General features: G+C 32.0%; 1 protein-coding gene across 3 annotated transcripts in view; it reads left to right on the plus strand.

Annotated features, from left to right (window-relative positions):
- CENPK (centromere protein K) overlaps nt 1-20,446 on the plus strand; it is a 55,884-nt gene that overhangs the window by 25,835 nt on the left and 9,603 nt on the right. The window contains exons 6-10 of one of the 3 annotated variants that reach the window (XM_061393426.1): nt 365-447; nt 545-643; nt 977-1,103; nt 6,708-6,761; nt 16,468-16,513. In XM_061393426.1, coding sequence (XP_061249410.1) covers nt 365-447; nt 545-643; nt 977-1,103; nt 6,708-6,761; nt 16,468-16,513 — 409 coding nt within the window. Of the gene's footprint in view, nt 1-364; nt 448-544; nt 644-976; nt 1,104-6,707; nt 6,762-10,088; nt 11,473-16,467; nt 16,514-20,446 lie in introns of those variants that run through there. The other 2 variants (XM_061393425.1, XM_061393427.1) reach the window with 2 other exon arrangements.

The following is a 20,446-nucleotide window of genomic DNA, read 5'->3' on the forward strand; positions in this document are numbered from 1 at the left end:
CTCTCACATCCATACATGACCACTGGAAAAACCATAGCCTTGACTAGACAGACTTTTGTTGGCAAAGTAATATCTCTGCTTTTCAATATGCTATCTAGAAAAAAAAAAAAATGCTATCTAGGTTGGTCATAACTTTCCTTCCAAGGAGTAAGTGTCTTTTAATTTCATGGCTGCAGTCACCATCTGCAGTGAGTTTAGAGCCCAATAAAGGGATATATTTCCCTTTCAAAGACTTTTTTGCTAGCCTTTTTTTGCCATTGGTTTCTGAATGTATATCCTAGTATGTAAATTTCACTATTGTTCAGAGATATAACTATCTACAAGATTAAAGATTAAACAATTAATTTTAATTATTTTGTTCTAGTTCCAAAAATTGAGAAATGATCTTGAATTGGTGCTATCTACTATTCAGTCAAATAATGAAAAATTAAAGGAAGACTTAGAAAGGTATATTTATATTATAATTACCATTAGTCTTTTATATGTATTGAATTAGCATTAATGTTTTATTTGACTATTGTTTGTTTTTTTTTCACATTCAAAGGGAGCAAAAATGGTTGGATGAACAGCAACAGATATTGGAATCTCTTAATGTGCTACAAAATGAATTGAAACAGCAGGTTGTGACATTTTCTGAATCAAGGTATTGATTTTGTGTTCTAGGCTTTCAAAATAGGAGAAATTATTTCCTTTTTTATGTTATATGAAATGCATAGATGAAAAGCGGGTGAATTTTACCAGAAATTGTCTTACCCTGACCTTTACTAATTGTTAAAAGTTATATAATCTTTTATTAATAATTTGACTTTTAGTTTTCCTATGTTAAATAGACTATTTATCTCATAAAGCTAGTTATTTGATTTGAGCAATAAAGTTTGAACAGAGTGTTTGATTAATTTTATGAGTAATCAATTCTTTATACCTAAAGTATTTTATCAACAATTTAATTCTCTTAATTAAAATAAAATCTTTCTAGAATTTTTAATGAGCTGAAAACAAAAATGCGTGATATAAAAGAATTTAAGGAGAAACTCTTGGTTACCTTGGGTGAGTTTCTCGAAGACCATTTTCCTCTGCCTGATAGAAACGTTAAAAAGAAAAAGGTAAGTTGTAGAGAAGACATTCTTGTAGATATTCAGATATGTTGTTGTAGGTTCAAATGTAAATGTTCTGATGAATTTTCTTGTTTAATATGCACTTCAAAGATATAAGTTTGCATCTCTTGTGGCTCAGACGGTAAAGCATCTGTCTGCGATGTGGGAGACCTGGGTTCGATACCTGGGTTGGGAAGATCCCCTGGAGAAGGAAATGGCAACCGACTCCAGTACTCTTGCCTGGAAAATCCCATGGATGGAGAAGTCTAGTAGGCTACACTCCACGGGATCACAAAGAATCAGACACGACTGAGTGACTTCATTTTCTTTCTTTTTTTTCTTTTCAAAGATATAAACAAATAGGTACATGTACAAAAGTATTCCATCATCACATTATGGTATTTATTGAAAAATTAGAAGGAATCTAGTTATTCAATAAACTAGAAATAAATATAGTTTTTTATATTGTATTCATATAGTGGAGAAAATGGAGCTTTTAAAAATAATGTATTGAACACTATCAAAGGAATTGATGAAAGGCTCACAAATTTTTGTTAGAGGATAAAGCAAAGATGATTAAATTGTATACCAAAAAGTCTAATTGGTACCAAAAAATGTAATAGTGCTTTATGCCTGGGGCTAAGATTGTAAATGAGACTTGTTTTTGTTTTCATTTTCATTATTTTCCAAGTTTTCTATAATAAACATATGTAACTTAAAATCAGAAGATACCTATACCTATGAGGTAAGTTATTGATTATTTTAATAGTAGTTATGATGAAATAAACCTTTTTCACAAAAGCAAATAAATATTTCATTGGGTGACAGAAAGTTGGAAACAAGCACTTTAATTCATTTTTAAAAAGCAAAATAGGGTATAAATAATAAGAACTTGTGGGCATAGGATAGGCATTGAAACTGGATCCAGAATGATCTTTCTAAAACTGTACATATTTAATAATTTATTTAATCAAATATTTAAAAATACACATTTTAATTTTTTAATTTAAAACTTTTTTTTTTTTTTTTCCAATTTTGATGCCACCCTCTGGGATAAGGTCTATAAACTCCTTAGAGTAATGAATTTGTCTTCTGGACTTTGTCTGTCTCTGTGGCCTTCTTTCCATCTTTACCCATCTCTTGCATGAGTCCATTCATCCATGCTATTGGAGCAGATGTACAGTTTGACCTGTCACTTTTTTGTGCCTTATACATGCTATTTCCTCTGGTTACAAAAGAGTTCCTATCTGAGGAAGATAGTAAATTCCTTCTTAAAGCAACTCAAACATCATCTTTTGTATGAGGCATTAAATGAAGTTTAGGTGTCATCTTATTAGCATTTATTACATGATTTTGTAGTAACAATTTATGTCTCTCTCTTCACCTACCATGCTCTATGAGCTGCTTGCTTTGTTTAATTCATATTAGTATTTGTACTGTCTTTTATACCTATTGTAGTACCTCAGTTCATATTTCTTGAGTGACTGTGCACATGGCTAGGGAAAGGAGAAAGTTTGGTTTTCTTACAATCTGTGTTTATTTATTCTTCTCTTTCTTCTTTGTAATTATCAGTAGGCTTTACATTTGTTATGGAATATTTTTCTGATCCTGTTATTATGTATACCCATTAGTCATTTCTGAAATTTTGATAGCCTTCTGTTAACCATTTCTGTTAATTTAGGATCCCTTACGTCTTAATGATCATAATCTTAAAATAACTCAGTGATTTATTTCCTGATTCTAGTCTCCCTTTTTTTAACTGTTTTTTGTTTTTTTTTTAACCTTTTAAGGTTCTCCACTAGTAGAACCAGAGATTTGAGATATTCTTAAAGGAAGCATTCATTACCAGAAGCTATCATGAATTTGTTAAGTCATATTGGATAAGCTCAGTTTTTTTAAATGAAGTATATGAACTACTGATACATATTACAGAATGATAGATTACTTTCTCTGTCAAGCTAGAAAAATGGATGTATTAGTGGGCTCAAGCTGCTGTAACAAAATACCAAAGATTAGGTGGCTTAAACAAAAGAAATTAATTTTCTCACAGTTTTGGCGGCCAAAAGTCCAAAGTGCCATCAGTTTATTTAAAATAAGTAAATTGTATTATTTATTTTTAACTTTCCCAGTTTTATTGCATTTATATTTTGTTCTATACCGTCATTCATGTATGTATTTAGTCTTTATTGTACATTGTTAGATTCCATTCTTATCATATTTTACCTTTCATTTTTTTAAGTTTAATCCATTATTTGCTATGATGGATATCTTTAACAAGTAATTTGTTCAAGAAGAATTCCTGGCTGTTTTATTTTTGACATTTTAACTGCTGACGTTGTTTGCTTTATAATTAGAGGCTTATCTTTGGCAGAGATTTTAAAAAATCACAAGACTTTGTAGTGGGTTTCTCCATTTTTCTTAGATGGAAGTGTGCTGTGGAGAAGTTGAGGCCAGCCTGCAGATGTTTTCTGGCATGACTACTTGCCTGAAAGATTCTTTATGTCTGACCTTCAGTAGCTTAATGAGGATATGTCACCATGTTGATGATTCAATATCAGTTTTGCTTTGATGATATATTGTTTTGGGGGAAGATTTAGGTCACATGTCATTTCATGGAAATTTTTTTATTATATTTTATACTGCTTTTGTTGTTCAGTCACTAGGTAATGTCCGACTCTTTGTGACCTCATCTTCTCTGTCCTTTACTATCTCCCTGAGTTTGCTTAGACTCATCCATTGAGTCAGTGATGCCATCCAACCACCTCATCCTCTGTCACCACCTGCTCCTCCTCTTGCTCTCAAGTTTTCCCAGTATCAGTGTCTTTCCCAAAGAGTCGGCTCTTCACATCAGGTGGCCAAAGTATTGGAGCTTCAGCTTCAGCATCAGTCCTTCTAATGCATATTCAGGGTTAATTTGCCTTAGGATTAACTGGTTTTATTTCTTTGCTGTCCTAGGGACTCTCAAGGATCTTCTCCAGCACCACAGTTCGAAAGCATAAATTCTTTGGTGCTCAGACTTCTTTATGGTCCCACTCTCACATCCATGCATGGCTACTAGAAAAATCATAGCTTTGACTATATGGATCTTTGTCAGCAAAGTGATGTCTCTCTTTTTAATATGCTGTCTAGGTTTGTCATAGTTTTTCCTCCAAGACGCAAGCATCTTTTAATTTCATGGCTGCAGTCACCATCTGCAGTGATTTTGGAGCCCAAGAAAATGAAATCTGTCACTGTTTCCAGTTTTCTCCCATTTATATGCCATGAAGTGATGGGACCAGATCCTGCGATCTTCATTTTTTGAATGTTGGGTTTTAAGCCAGCCTTTTCACTCTGCTCTTTCACATTCATCAGGAGATTCTTTAGTTTGTCTTCACTTTCTGCCATTAAAGTGGTATCCTCTGTATAACTGAGTTTGTTGATACTTCTCCCCTCAATCTTGATTCCATCTTGTGAATCTTCTAGCCCAATATTTAGCATGATGTACTTACTCTGCATATAAATTAAATATGCAGGGTGACAGTTTACAGCCTTGATGTATTCCTTTCCCAGTAACGTTGAACCAGTCCGCTGTTCTAACTATTGCTTCTTGTCCTGCACACAGGTTTCTTAGACCCAGGTAAGGTGATCTGGCATTTCCATCTTTTTAAGAGTTTTCTACAGTTTGTTGTGATCCACACAGTCAAAGGCTTTCATGTAGTTAGTGAAGCAGAAATAAATATTTTTTAAAATTCCTTGCTTTTTCCATGATCCAGTAGATCTTTGCAATTTGTTCTCTATTTCCTCTGTCTTTTCTAAATCTATCTTATACATCTGGAAGTTCTCGGTTCACATACTGCTGAAGTCTAGCTTGAAGGATTTTGAGCGTCATCTTACTAGTATGTGAAATGAGAGTAGTTGTAATTTGAACGTTCTTTGGCATTGCCATTCTTTGGGATTGAAATGAAAACTTATCTTTTCTAGTCCTGTGGCCACCACTGAATTTTCCAAATTTGCTGGCATATTGGGTGCAGCACTTTCATAGCATCATCTTTTAGGATCTGAAATAGCTCAGCTAGAATCCCATCATCTCCACTAGCTTTATTCATAGTAATGCTTCCTAAGGCTCATTAGACTTCACATTCCAGGATGTCTGACTCTAAGTGAGTGACCACACCATTGTGGTTAGGTAGGTCATTAAGACCTTTTTTGTAAAGTTCTGTGTATTCTTGCCACCTCTTTTTAATCTCTTCTGTTTCCTTTAGGTCCTTGCCATTTCTGTACTTTATTATATGTTGTTATATTGCCTTTATTATATAATTATATTGCCATTTTTGTCCTTTATTATATGCTTATCATATCTTGATATTTAAACATTTTTTATTTCCTTTTATTATAATTTTTCTCTGCATTTTCTTTGATTGTCTCAAACTTTTATATTTTTATCTGTGCCTAGCTGCTTCTTTTTCAGTTTGGTAATTGTATATGCTTTCATCACTAGTGAATCATATGTTGCTTTTTACCTCTCTTCCATTTAGTAAGGTATTAAGGGGACAGGAGATGATGATCTCCAGCTTTACCATCTTTATTCAGTAATCACATTTGTTTTTATCAGGATTATTTTACTATTTCTTTTATATATTTATATTTCTATAAGACCTTATAAGGACTCTGTGGTAATCTTTGCCTGTTGTCAGGAAAGTACTGGATTTCACTATAGTAGGAAATATAGTTAATTGAATTTCTGAACTCAAAAGCTCCTGATTTTACTTAGTATTGTCTTGGAAGATTTCCCATAGAACCTTATCCTATTGAACATTTTTAGCAGTAATTTGGATAAAGAGGTAGAGAATATAGTCATCAAAGTTTATAAATGATATGAAACTGAAGAGGATTAGAGAGTAAATTTATTGGATGACAAAATTAAAACTGAATTTTTTAATTGCCATGATAAAATAAGATAGTCTAAATAAAATAGAACAGTATTTAGTGGTGGAACATAGAATATCTTTCTTGGGTTTAAAACATTAAAAGAATAAAGGATACATATCTTAGCTATATACAATGAAACTCTAGAATGGAACTGGAATGAGATCTGTTCTCTGTCATTCCAGGAAAAAAAGAACTAGTGAGTTGAGTTAATATTAGGAACCATCATGAACTGTGAAAAGATGAGCAAATCTCCCCAGGAAGCAAGTTTTCTGTCCTGAAACTGTATCAGTACAGTTTGAAATGTCATTTGCTTGGATATTTCTATTGGGGAGGTTCAAAAATTAGATTTACACTTATATGAGTATATATAATGTGTGTAATATACTTTACCCATTATATATTTATAGATAGGTAGGTAGATAGTCTGAATTGTATGTTTTAGTAATTACGAAAGATTTCCCTGTCTTAGAGGTTGTTTCAGCTGTATTTTTATGAACCTTAATGTTTAGTACAACAGGTTGTTTTCTTTCAGAATTCTTTTAAAGTCATCTCATTTTAAATGTTTGGTTTTAGTATATCTTGTATCATTGCAATTGAGAGATATTAATTTAAAAGATTAAAAAAAATTTTTTAATAAATAGTCTAATAGCCTGCCATTGTCAGAACTGAAATTTAAATTCCTTATTATTCACACTTTCCTCAAAGAAAAACGTTCAAGAATCAACTGCACAGCTGATAACACTGCATGAAATGTTAGAGGTAAGTGTTTTGTGTAGTTGTTTTGTCTTGAAGATTTGTCTGATTAGTGATTTATGGACAATTATACACAAACTTGGGGCTTCCCAGGTGGCTCAGTTGTAAAGAATCCAGCTGCCAATGAAGGAGATGAGTGTTTGATCCTTGAACAGGGAAGATCCCCTGGAGGAGTAAATGGCAACCCTCTCCAGTATTCTTGCCTGAAAAATTCCAATAGACAGAGGAGCCTGACCGGCCACAGTGTATGGGGATCGCAAAGAGTTGGATGCAACTGAGTGACTAAGTACAGGCACATACTCAGGTTTGAAAAAGAAAAAAATGCTGCTTTAGTTTTTAAGGTATACACCCAATTTTATTACATATATTAATTTATCTTTAGTATAAAATTAGTTTCTATTTTTTGTGTAGTAAGAAAGAATATTTTTTAAGAGAAGATGAAACTAAAATCTTACCCTTAATTCCAGATTATTACTTTAAGAAAATTTTTATGATGTCATTTAGTATCTATACAGTGAAACCCTTTGCTTTTATGTAATCTATACATGCTTTCTCTGCCTGACATTTACTTTTTTTTTTTAACTAATATCTTTGACCCTTAAAAAAAGTTTTTGAACTTTGGCCAAGTTATCAACTTTATTAAATACTTTAGATCTTGATTTGACAACCTATTACAAGTTGGGTGAACAGGAAGATAGATGGTCTATGAATAGCTGTTCAACAATTAATGTGGCTTTTTAAAATGAGTGATAAGTTTAGAATAAAGTGATTTCAGAAAAGTTGCTTCATAGTAATTTTATGAAAAGTCTTTATCTAGTTAAAGTCTTCATTTATCTAGCTAAGTGTTTTTGAATACTAAAGTCTTTATCTAGCTAAGTGGTTTTGGTACCTCTACCTTCCTGTTCACCCAGTTTGCAATAGGTTGTCATATCAAGATCTAAAGTATTTAATATAGTTGATAATTTAGCCAAAGTTCAAAAACTTTTTTTAAGGGTTAAAGATATTTGTGAAAATAAAAGTAAATGTCAGGCAGAGAAAGCATGTACCTTTGATACCTCAGGATATCTTAATATAGAATATTATTACTTTGAAAAGCAAAATGCAAATATTTTTTAGATTATAATTTGAATCTTTCAGCATATTCCAATTTACTTCCAATTTATACTGAAACTAAAACTACCATTTCTCATGGATGACTTGACTTTTTAAGATAAAGATTGTCATATATGTGGCAAATATTGACAGTTAACTCGGAAATACATGCGTAATTTTTGAATAGTGTACTATGAGATATACCATATAAAGCTTAAATTTAGGAACCATTACACACCAAGGCTTGTATTATCAATGATAATTGTAAACTAAATTTATACTGCCATTCAATGAAAAGTAAAATAACATATACATATTCACTTTAAAGTAGAATTTTTAACATTTAATTATTTCTGGCATTTACTAGGATTTTGATTGATATTATTTTATATAGCAATGAAAAGTAAGATTTTAAATTATGTTAAAATGTGAGCAATTGCTCTGAAATGGGAATAATATCTTATTCTCTTATGATCATACATAAAAGAAATGAGACCAACAGCTTTTTTCTCCAGGATGTGGTTCTTGAAATAATTAAAGTTAGAGAATTCCCTGGTGGCCTGGTGGTTAGCATTCAGGGTTTTCACTGCCATAGTCCATGTTCAGTCCCTGGTTGAGGAACTGAGATTCTGCACTGTCACAGCCAAAAAAAAAAAAAAAAGAATTAGCTAAAATTTATGACAGGAGAAATTTTACTTTAAGAATTGGAATGTTAAAAAACAAGAATAGAGGTGTTGATATTATCATGAAATGTGATTGAGATGAGAACTTAATAGTTTAATTATATTTCTATGACACTTTTACTGTTGTTAGCTGTTAAGTCATGTCCGACTCTTCTATGACCCCATGGACTATAGCCCACCAGGCTCCTTTGTACATGGGATTTTCTAGCAGGAATACTGGAGTGGGTTGCCATTTTCTTCCTGAACCAGGGATCGAACCCACGTCTCCTGCATTGCAGACATATTCTTTACTGCTATGGTATAAATTTTATTTTTCCTTTTCTGTGTTTCTTAAAATAATATCTTTAAAACTTTGGCATGGCAGTTTGAAGATATGGATTCTAATCCATTATCTTTTACTAATTATGTACCCCTTGAGGAATCTTTTAACCCTTATGAATCCTGGTTTTGTAATTTTTGAAGGCACTTTGTGGGAGCTGAGGAGGTAGAGTAATAATTGATACATATTTAACATTTTTCATTATATCTCATAGAACATTAATGTTCAAATATTTAATGTGTGTTTCTTACAAAACTTTTCTAATGCCCTGAATCTGGGAAAGATGTGTCATTCCTAGTGCATATTAGCATCTTTCTTGAGCTTATTTAACCACAGGACCCTGTTACTCCATGAGCATTGCTGCTGCTGCTGCTGCTGCTAAGTCGCTTCAGTCCTGTCCGACTCTGTGCGACCCCATAGATGGCAGCCCACCAGGCTCCCCCGTCCCTGGGATTCTCCAGGCAAGAACACTGGAGTGGGTTGCCATTTCCTTCTCCGATGCATGAAAGTGAAAAGTCAAAGTGAAGTTGCTCAGTCGTATCCGACTCTTAGCGACCCCATGGACTGCAGCCTACCAGGCTCCTCCATCCATGGGATTTTCCAGGCAAGAGTCCTGGAGTGGGGTGCCATTGCCTTCTCCGAGAGCATTGCTAGGGAGACCAATTTCATGGAATGTAGTTCAAGAAATGTTAGTCTTATATAATTTACTACAGGTATTGAAAATTTCTCAATATCCTTAGTGAAGAGATCAAAGTGTTTAAGATAATTTGAAGGAAATAATGATGATAGAATTTTTGTTTTGAAGGTTTATCAGATGAATAAGTGGCTTTGAGTGGAGGGGGAAGGTTGGTGTTTTCTCTTTCCCTGAAATATTAAGACATATATGCAATTTTTTGAACTTTGTTTTTTAATTTGAAGAAATGGTTATAACCAAATTTCTAACATAAATTATTAATCTTGAGAGAAGTGGGAGAATTGTAAATGCTTTTTAACAAGTTTTTAGGAAATGTTTTAAAAATTCAGGTGCAAAGATTCATTTTAAAGCTATTTCCATTCAGTAATATTTGTAGTTTTTTTAAAAAGAAAATCAGCTATTTAATACATAGAAATTATGATTAAACAATTATTCAAAGAAAAGAGATCAACATTCTTTGGTTAAAAAAAAAAAAACTGTTTTAATATATCTGTATCAATTTTTTTTTCCAAGTAAGATATATCTTAAATGATGTTTTTTCCTAGATTCTTTTAAATAGATTATTTGGTGTTCCACATGACCCATATGTCAAAATTAGTGATTCTTTTTGGCCACCTTATATTGAGCTGCTCCTGCGTAATGGAATTGCCTTGAGACATCCAGAAGATCCAACCCGAATAAGATTAGAAGCCTTCCATCAGTAAAAAGATGGTGTTTTTTTCACACAGTACATAAAGAATCTTGTCATTCAAGGATAATGGAAACACTGAGAATTACTTGGATAAAGAACATTATTCGCTAATCAAAGCACATGATATAGTCCATTTTCCTTTCATGCTTAAATGACTCATGCTGCCATCTACTATTCATTTAAAAACGATAGCTTCATAGTCAGTCAGTGCTTTTGTGTTTTCAACTGAGTTGACAAGAATGTAAGTAAAAAACATTCTAGACTTAATCATTATAATACTGTAAATATACCTTCTGCACTATTCTTTGGAAACTTTTTTGTTAACTATATTCCTAATGTTTTTCTTTTAAAATATATGCCAGTTTATTTTATACATTTTGAGTTCTATTTGGTGCTTACATCCTTTAAATTTATAAATTATGGTGAAAGGCCATAATTTGCTGGAGATTAAAAAACTGACTTAGTATCTTAATGTATACTGTAGCATAATTTTTAAGTATATAGTACATCTATTCATGTATACTACAATATTTCTAGGTTTGTTAAAAATTGGAATATTAAAAAATAATGAATAAAGGTAGAATAAAAGTATTTTAATGTGTATTATAAGTGATATATATATTAAACCTTTCTTGATTCTGTTAATTATTACTAATGATATTGTGTTCATAAAATTTTGTTAATCCTCTGTGACTTTTCTATAAATAAAATTCTCATTTAAAATTCTCTAGCTTTTTTGGGGGTGTGGCATGATATTTTAATAAATAGACTTTATCATAGGTAGATAAGTGACATATAATTAAGCTACATATAAGGTAAACTAGAGAATTCCAAACATTTTTTGTATAATTAGTTTTCAGAGTGGACTTGGTATATATTTTTATTTTTGAAATTGATTTCTACTGTATTGTATTATTCAAGTTTCTTATTTACCTTGAATACTAAATCTCTCTTAAAACAGGCAAAAACTTACAAGTATACTGTGTCCCTTTTGTAGAAAATACAAATACTGTTATATTTTAGAAAACTTGTAAGTTCTTTCTCAGGAAGATGACATACAAAAATACCTTCCTAGAATACTCTAGTTGAGATTCAAAGGAATGAGCAACTTACTATTCCTTGAAATTACTAGAAAAAGGAAAAATGGTGCTGGTAATATAAGTTTGACAGTATTTCTACAAAGCAGATAATACTGTTGTCTGTGAACTTCTCTGTGTTGCAAATTACAGAAATAAATAGATAAAAGCAGTAAACAATTTGATTATTTATTTGATAGGTCTTGATTTCACATTAAGTGGGATGTTTTTACTACAGCATTTTTTGCAATATTTTTTTATATAATTTAATTTATTTATTACTTTTGGCTGTACTGAGTCTTCATTGCTGTGCAGACTTTTCTCTAGTTGCAGCAAGGGAGGGCTACTCTCTGGTTGCGGCACAGGCTTCTCATTGTGGTGGCTTCTTTTTTTGCCGAGCATGGGCTCTAGGGTACATGGGCTTGTGTAAAGTTTTAAAGAAAACTATGATGATTGCATCCTACTTTTTAATTTGCTAACCCAGCCTTCTTATATAGCACAGTTTTTTGCCCACTTTTCATCTCAATCATAAACAAAGTAAATTACAGTAGAATTAGTCTTGATTTGTACCCCATCTAAGCTTACAGGCCTTGAAGGGTTTTTTTTGTTGTTGTTGTTTTTGTGTGTGTGTGTGGTTTTGAGTATACTGGAGAAAATGTTTCAGTTTTTGAGAACCTGTATGTAGGGGCCATCACTATGGATCCCAGGAACATTAAGAGGGTAATGAGTATTATGAATAACTGTTCTCATAAATGTTATAAATTAGATGAACTGGACCAATTTTATGAAAGACACAACCTACTAAAATTCACACAAGGAAAAATCGCCACTTTGCATAAACCTATATATATTAAAGAAATTGAGTCAATAATTATTAAACTTTCAAAACAGTAAACATCAGACCCAGATGGTTTCACTGGTGAATTCTGTCAAATATTTGAGACGAAAATGATGACAATTCTGTACAATCTGTTCCAAAAAATAGAAGCTTATTCTTTCTATGAGGCTGGCATTACCCTAATACCAAAACCAGACATTACATTATCCTAACACTAAAACCAAAGACTTTTTAAGAAAGGGCAACTACAGGTATCTATTATGAACACAGGCACAAATTTCCTCAACAAAATAATCAAATTCAACAATATATTAAAAGAATTATGCATCCAGCCAAGTGGTATTTATTCCAAATATTCAAGACTGGTTCAACATTCAAATGTCAATCAATGTAACCCATATATTATCAAAATAGAAAATAGAAAAATCATGATGACAACAATAGGTTATTAAAAAGCTATATGACAAAATTGAATACCTATTCATGATGAAAGCTCTCAGCAAGCTAGAAATAGAAACTTCCTTAGCTTGATAAAGAACATCCACAATCTTGTACATTATTACTTATTCTTTAAAAAAAATTATAGAAAACACAGCTAACATGCTTAATGGTGAGAAACCAGATGTTTCTCTAAGATCAGGAACAAGGCAAGAATATGTCCTCTCAACAGTGTTGTTCAGCATTGTACTGGAAGTTGGATAAATTTATATGGAAAGACAAAAGACCCAGAATATCTGCCATAATAAAGAAGAACAATGTGGAAGAACTGACAGCAACCTTAAGACTCATTGTAAATCTGTAGTAACCAATATTGTGAAGTTGGTGCAAAATCAGATAACAGATCACTGCAACAGAATAGAGAGCTCAGAAGTAGACCCATACAAATATGATCAGCTAATCTTTGACAAAGAGGAAAGGCAATCCGATGGAGAAAGCTCTGTCTTTTTCAACAAATGGTGATAGAACTGTACATGCACATGCAAAGGAAGAAAACTGGGCACTGCTGTAGTGATGTTACACCTTTAAATTAACTCAAAATGAATCATAGACCTAAATATAAAATGCACAACTACAAAACTTCTAGAAAATAATATAAGATAAAATCTAGTATGACTTTGAATTTGGTGAAGACTTCTTAAAAAATTGATAAACTGGATTTTATTAAAATTAAAACTTTTTCTGTTAAAAACAAAGTGGAAAAAAAACAAACAGATTAGGAAAAAATGTTTGCAGAACACATATATCAAAAAGATAAAAGAGAACTCACCAAAATACAGAAAACTCAACAATAAGAACAAACATCCCAATTAAAAAGAGGGCAAAATGTCTAAACTGACACCTGTCCAAACAAGATAAACAGATAGCAAGTAAGCAGATGAAAAGATTTCCACATTGTGTGTCATCAAGAAAATGCAAACTGAAAAACAATGAGATATCACTAAACACCCATCAGAATGACCAAATACTGACTGTGGAGCAACAGGAACTCATTTATTGCTGGTGGGAATGCAAAATATAGTCATTTGGAAAAAAATGTACTAAGCATACTCTTAATATACAATCCCACCAATTATGCTTCTTGGTATTTACCCAAAAGAGTTGAAAACTTACGTTCACACAAAATCTTGTACACCATTGAGTGTAGCAGCCTTTTTCATGAATGTCAAAAATTGGAAGCAATCCAGATGTTCTTCAATAATTGAATGGACAAATCATGGGACAATGGATTACAATGGATTATTCAGATATGAAAAGAAATGAACTATCAAGCCACAAAAAAGGATGAAGGAAACTTAAATGCATATTCCTAAGTGAAAGAAGTCAATCTGAAAAGCCTACATACTGTATGATTCCCGCTGTATGATATTCTGGAAAAGGCAAAAATATGAAGACAGTTGAAAGATGATTGTGGTTTTAGGCGATTGGTAGTGGGTAGGGCAGGAGGGGTGGGATAAATAAGTGGATTACAAAGGATTTTCAGGGCAGTGAAACTTCTTTATGATAACTATCGGTGGATATTTAACATTATGCATTTATTAAAACCCATAGAACTATACAAAAAATGAATCCTGATATAAACTATGGACTTTAGTTAATAATAATGTATCAATATTAATTCTTCAGTTTTAACAAGTATAACACCAAATATAAGATGTTAATGATAGTGGAAACTATGGGCAAAGAAAAGGAAGTATATGGAAACTGAGGAATTGGAGAAAGTTTTTTCTTACTAATTAAAAAAACATGAAGAAATGGTTTGTGGTGTTCTGGTTGATGTTATTACATCTGCATGAAACATCTAGGACTCTTCAGCCGTTTTGTAACCATTTGGAGAGCTGCTATGGAAGAATCTGGCATATTTAGTGTGGCAGTATCTCAAAAAAGTAACAAATCCTGATGTTATTGAACCAGGTAATTGACCATAGAGCTGTGGTACTAGGGAGCATGATTTACAAGTAAATACATTTTCCTTCTGAGGCAGATTTTTTTGTTGTTTTTTGAAACTGAAGAATTCTACCAATGTAACCAAACCATCAAATGGAACTTTAACTTGCTGAAATTAATTTTATTAAACAGTCTGACAAAGACTTTAAAATGTATTTTTAGGTTGCTGGGAGAAATTAATTTTTTCCATTTAAAAAGGGCTAGACATTGTAATACAAAATAGGAACAAATGAAACAACATTTGGTTATAAATAGGAATTAATTGTATGTCCCATATATGATTAAATATAATGACTTAAATACAAATTCTACAAATAGGATAAACTCTTGATTGGATAGCGTTACAGATTGATTTAGTTAATTGAAAGATAATTTGAAGAATTCATCCAGAAAAATTAAAAAAATTATGAAGAGCAGATAAAGAACAAATTGGGGCACTTCAACATAGAATTTCCTGTTGGAAAGAATAGCAGGAATGATAGTTAAGCAATATTTGAAAAGATAATAGCTGAAAACTTTTCTGCAGAACTGAAAGCCTCAGAAAAATGTACACTGAATGTACACTGTGCAGGATAAACCACACTGTGAAACAGTTTCATAAAGCTGTAAAATATCAAAGAGAAAGAATTTTCAAAGATACTAAAGAGAAAAGATAGTTTACAAAGACAAAAATAGCAATTATTCATTTGCAAAAATAGAAAGACTGAGGGGGTCTCTGTATGGTTTCTTTATAAGAACACTCATCCCGTTTATGAGTGTTTTATCCTCATGACCTAAGCATCTCCCCAAAGCCCCACCTCCTAATACAGTCACATCAGGCATTAGGATTTCCAGAAGTTGGGAGCAATCAACTGAATTGAATGTTGCTGGGAGTTCAAGTGAGAACTAAGAAATTGACCACAAAATTTGTCTACATGTATGTCCAAAAAAATAATTATTTAGACTGCACTGACTTCTCTTGTTTGAAGCCCAAAGTACTTATTAAATTATGTAACTTATTGCAGTCCATCTGTAACTTAATTGAGGGGAAGAACTTTGCCTTTTATTTTTATACTCTTTTGCTCTCTGCTCAGTGTGGAAGAGTAGGCAGTTGTTATTGGCATATCAGGGTCTTTGCTGTTGTTGTTCAGTTGCAAAGTCATGTTGGACTCTGCAACCCCATGAACTGCAGCACACCAGGCTTCCCTGTCCTTCACTATCTCCTAGAGTTTGGTCAGACTCATGTCCATTGAGTCAGTGATGCTATCCAACCATCTCATCCTCTGTCATCCCCTTCTCTTGCCCCCAGTCTTTCCCAGCATCAAGGCTTTTGCTGTTAGCTCAGTGATATTCTTTGACTTTTTCTTCTCCTTTCTGAATGATAGATATTTGTATAATACAGTTAAAAGTAATTGGTTATACACACACTTTTCTTAGCAAGTTAAAAAAAAAAAAAGTCCTGTAATCTCATACTCTATGAGTTAAATAAAGAAAGAAAGGTTAAAGTGAAATTATTTTTTGTCACTATCTGTAGTAAAAAGTTTTGGATATAAAGACTGAAATTAAGAAGTAAAACACAATACATGAATTTTAGTGAGCTTTGCTCACCCGTAATGTATCATTATATTGCTGATTGCAAATTTAAAATATTTTTGAAATTGCCAGGTAAATGCTAACAACAAATCACAGTAATCTTTTTTCCTTTTTTATAAAGTTGCAAATTTTTTCAAGTATACAGAGATTAAAATTAATACATACCCATGTGCACTCAATACCCTGAATTGGTGTATGTTAACATTTTGTGATAATTCAAATTGTTTTGTTTTTCAAACAATTTTATAGATTTAGCTGATGCTAACTTTGTGCTCCTTAATTCCATCCTCTTTCTCTCCTAGGTAAGTATGATCCCTGAGATACTATGTTCTTCCTCTGCGTACTTTGGTAAGTTTGAGATATAAATTTAGTGTTAAAAATATTTATAATTAAAGCTTTATATACATATAGTCATATATCTACATCCTATCCCAATTTGAATCATAATGTATCCATAATTGCAGTATTTCAACTTAATGTTATGTAATTTATCCATGTTGATGTGTGTGGATTTAGTCCATCATTTAACTGCTATATAATACTACAATGTAGAAATAGATTACAACTTTTTTTCCCCTATGATAGCGATTTTGGTTATTTCCATTTATTCACTGCTACAAATAATGTTCCCTTACTTATTAATGTGGATGCTCATCTGCAAGAATTTCTTAAGGTTATGTATTTAAAACTGAAATGGCTGGGTCAAAAATGCACATCTTCTGGATTAGACATTGCCAAATTTGCTCTTTGTGGTGTTTGCACTTAATTTACACTTCCATCAACAGTATATTAGATGTCACCTTACACCAATCAGAATGACCATCATGAAAAAGTCTACAAACAATAAATGCTAGAGTGTTGAGAAAAGGGAACCCTCCTACACTGTTGGTGAGAATGTAAATTAGTACAGCCACTATGGAGAACAGCCTGGAAGTTCCTTAAAACTCTAAAAATAGAGCTACCATATATCCTGCAGTCCCACTCCTGGGCATATATCTGAAGAAAATTATAATTCAGAAGGAATCACACACCCCATTGTTTATTGCAGCACTATTTGCAATATTTAAGACACAGAAGCAAGCTAAATGTTTATTGACAGATGAATGGATAAAGAAAATGTGTGTGTGTATATATATATATAAATACATATATACAATGGAATACTACTCAACCATTAAAAAGAATGAGATAATGCCATTTGTAGTAACATGGATGGACTTGGAGATTATTATACTAAGTGAAGTTAGATGAAGGCAAATAGCATACGGTATCATTTATATGTGGAATCTGAAAAAAGAGATGCAAATGAACTTATTCATAAAACAAACAAACTCAGACATAGAGAATGAACTTATGTTTATCAAGGGGGAAGTGTAAAGGGGAGGGATAGATTGGGAGTTTGGGATTGACATATATACACTGCTACTTAAAACAGATAACCAACAAGGATGAACTGTGTAGCATTAGGAACTCTTCTCAATATTCTGTAATAACCTAAATGGGAATAGAACTTGAAAAAAGAATAGATACATGTACATGTATAACTGAATTACCTGGAATTAACATGACATTGTTACTCAATGGTACTCTAGTATAAAATAAAACGTTTTTAAAAATAATAAATAATTTTTAAAAAAGATTAAAAAAACCCCAAATATTACATGTCCAGTTTGCCCAGTCCTCCCAAACACTTGATGTTATCAAACTGTAACATTTTTGCCACTCTGATGAAAGAAACATTTTCATTTCTATGATTACTAGCAAGATTGAACATTTCATTACTCATTTATCTGTCCTCAGGTTTTTTTCTCCTGCTACTTTTCTGTTTATACCATTAAAAACTTTTTTGACCTTTCCCTTATAGATTGGTGAGAGTTCTTTCAATATTCTTGATATTTATTATGCTTCAGTTATATTGTTATAATTTTTCTCTCACTTTCTGGTTTATGCTTTTTTTAATGTTTTTAAATTTTTCATTAATAAGTTTAAACTTACCAATCTTTTCCTTTATGCTTTGAGCTTTTGCACATTACCTAAGAAATCCTATAATAGTCTTTCAAAGATTAGAAGATATTTATTTTAACTAAGTCAAATTTAAATCCAGTCCTATTGAAAGAATAAAATGTTTTGTATAGAAAGTGTATGGAATCTGGTTTTAATGTCTGTGAGGTAAATTTAAAACTAATAATTTCAAACAAACATAAAATCAGAATTCTTCATTTTTTTCTGAAAATACAAGAAAACACTGTAACTATAAGACATGGCTTGATTTTTAACTAAAAAAATTAAAGTTAATTTATATGCTAATATATTAATAAACTACCTTACAATTTTTATTACCCTTAAAATTCCGTTGGTCCCTCTTCTCTGACTCTCAATCTCTTCTATCTTTGTTTTTCAGTCTCTGAAAAAATAAACACATGTGTGCAGGAAAATATATTTATATATATGTGTGTGTGTACAAGTTTCTTCCTCTCCCATATTTCTATTCATTTCATCTTTGATTTCCTGAAAGTGTCCATTCATTTACATTTAATTATATTTTAAAAACTTATAGCAAAGATATTTTTAGGTAGGGAAATTGCTATCAATTCCACTTTGCCCATAATCTTTATTTCTTTTTAAAAATTTTTAATTAAAAAAAATTTTTTTTAATTAATTATTTACTATTATTTTTTAAAGCCAAGGTGTCTCCCACTGAGAAATGAGTGTGTTGTATACACTCTTTTTATATTCCTTTCCACTATGGTTTATCACAGAATATTGAATATAGTTCCCTGTTCTATGTAGTATGACCTTGTTGTTTATCCATTCTACATATAATAGTTTGCATTTGCCAAATTCCAAACTCCCATTCCATCTCTCCCCTACCCCGATTCCTCCGTCATTTTAAAATGAAACAGTGAAAAGAGAAAGAAAGCTGGAGTGAAAACTTAGGGTCCAAGAGGAGAGGATTGTTCATTATAAGAATCTTAAAGAATTTCTGTTGCAACTTAAATTCATTCAGGGTTTGATTTAAATTTGTTACATATAATTCAACTAAAAAATAATGTCTGGGTACTGCACTAAAACATTTCCATGCTAATGGAAGTGGTATGTGTAGTATTAGGAGGGCAAAATATTAATATAGTGTTTACATTTCAAGATAAGGAATGCATGTGTGCTTAGTCGAGTCCAGCTCTTTGGGACTTATGGGCTGTAGCCTCCCAGGCTTCTCTGTCCATGGGATTCTCTAGGCAAGAATACTAGAGTCTGTAGCTATTCTACTCTCCAGGGGATCTTCCTCACCCAGGGATTGAACCTGGGTCTCCTTGCATTGCAGGCAAATTCTTTACCAGCCTAGCCACCAGGGAAGCCTGATAAGAAATGAGGAGGAACCAATAGATTAAAAGAGTTACATGGTTACATGGGTAGCTTCTTTTTGTGAAAATACATTAGGATAACACTTTCATCAAGATATATTTATGTACTTTTCTTTATGAATATTCTACTTCATTAAAAAGTTCTTTAAAAAGGAGACATAAGAGATCAACCTAATGCAATGTATAGATTTGATTCCAATAAGTTTTTTAAGCCTTTATTTGCAATTGAGGAAATCTAGTACTTAATGAAATGAAGGGATTGTTGTTTTAAGTCAATAGTGTAGTAGTGGCTATTTTTTTAGTCCTTATATTTTAGAAATACAGTAAATATTTAATGAATGAAATGAGATGTTATCTGAGTTTGGCTTTAAGGTAATCCAGTGGGATAGAACCAGTAATAGGAAAAGTGGACATGATGTCATACTTGTTAAAACTGGATAATGGATACATTGGGATTCATTGTACTATTTTTCTGCTTTTGAATGTGTTTGAATTTTCTGTCATGCAGTGAAAACGGACACACACACACAGAGTTAAACTGAGAATTCATCATTTCTTATGCTGATTATTTTTTACCCTTATTCTTGCTATTTTTCTTAAGTCTTTTGGAGGATAGGATGGGAATCTCTTGGAAATTTTTCATTACTCTGTTTAGACGCAGGATGGCACTCTTTGAATAAGTAATTAGCCAAAGTCCACTTCTCATTGAATAAGCTCCTTTACAGTACTGCTGTTTCCTAAGGCCGTTTGTCTTAGGTGAGAGTAAAAACTTTTCAGTCAGCTTATAGACATGATTACTACTCATACCTTAACTTTAAATTTTCTCTGCTGGCTGTGTCTACTACCAGGTTTTGATAAATTAAGGATACGTTTCAACTACTATTTCAGAGGTGGTTTGATGCAAAGCCAGCTCTGTGCC

The sequence above is a fragment of the Bos javanicus genome, chromosome 20, assembly GCF_032452875.1.
Source record: "Bos javanicus breed banteng chromosome 20, ARS-OSU_banteng_1.0, whole genome shotgun sequence".
NCBI classification, from domain to species: Eukaryota; Metazoa; Chordata; class Mammalia; order Artiodactyla; family Bovidae; genus Bos; species Bos javanicus.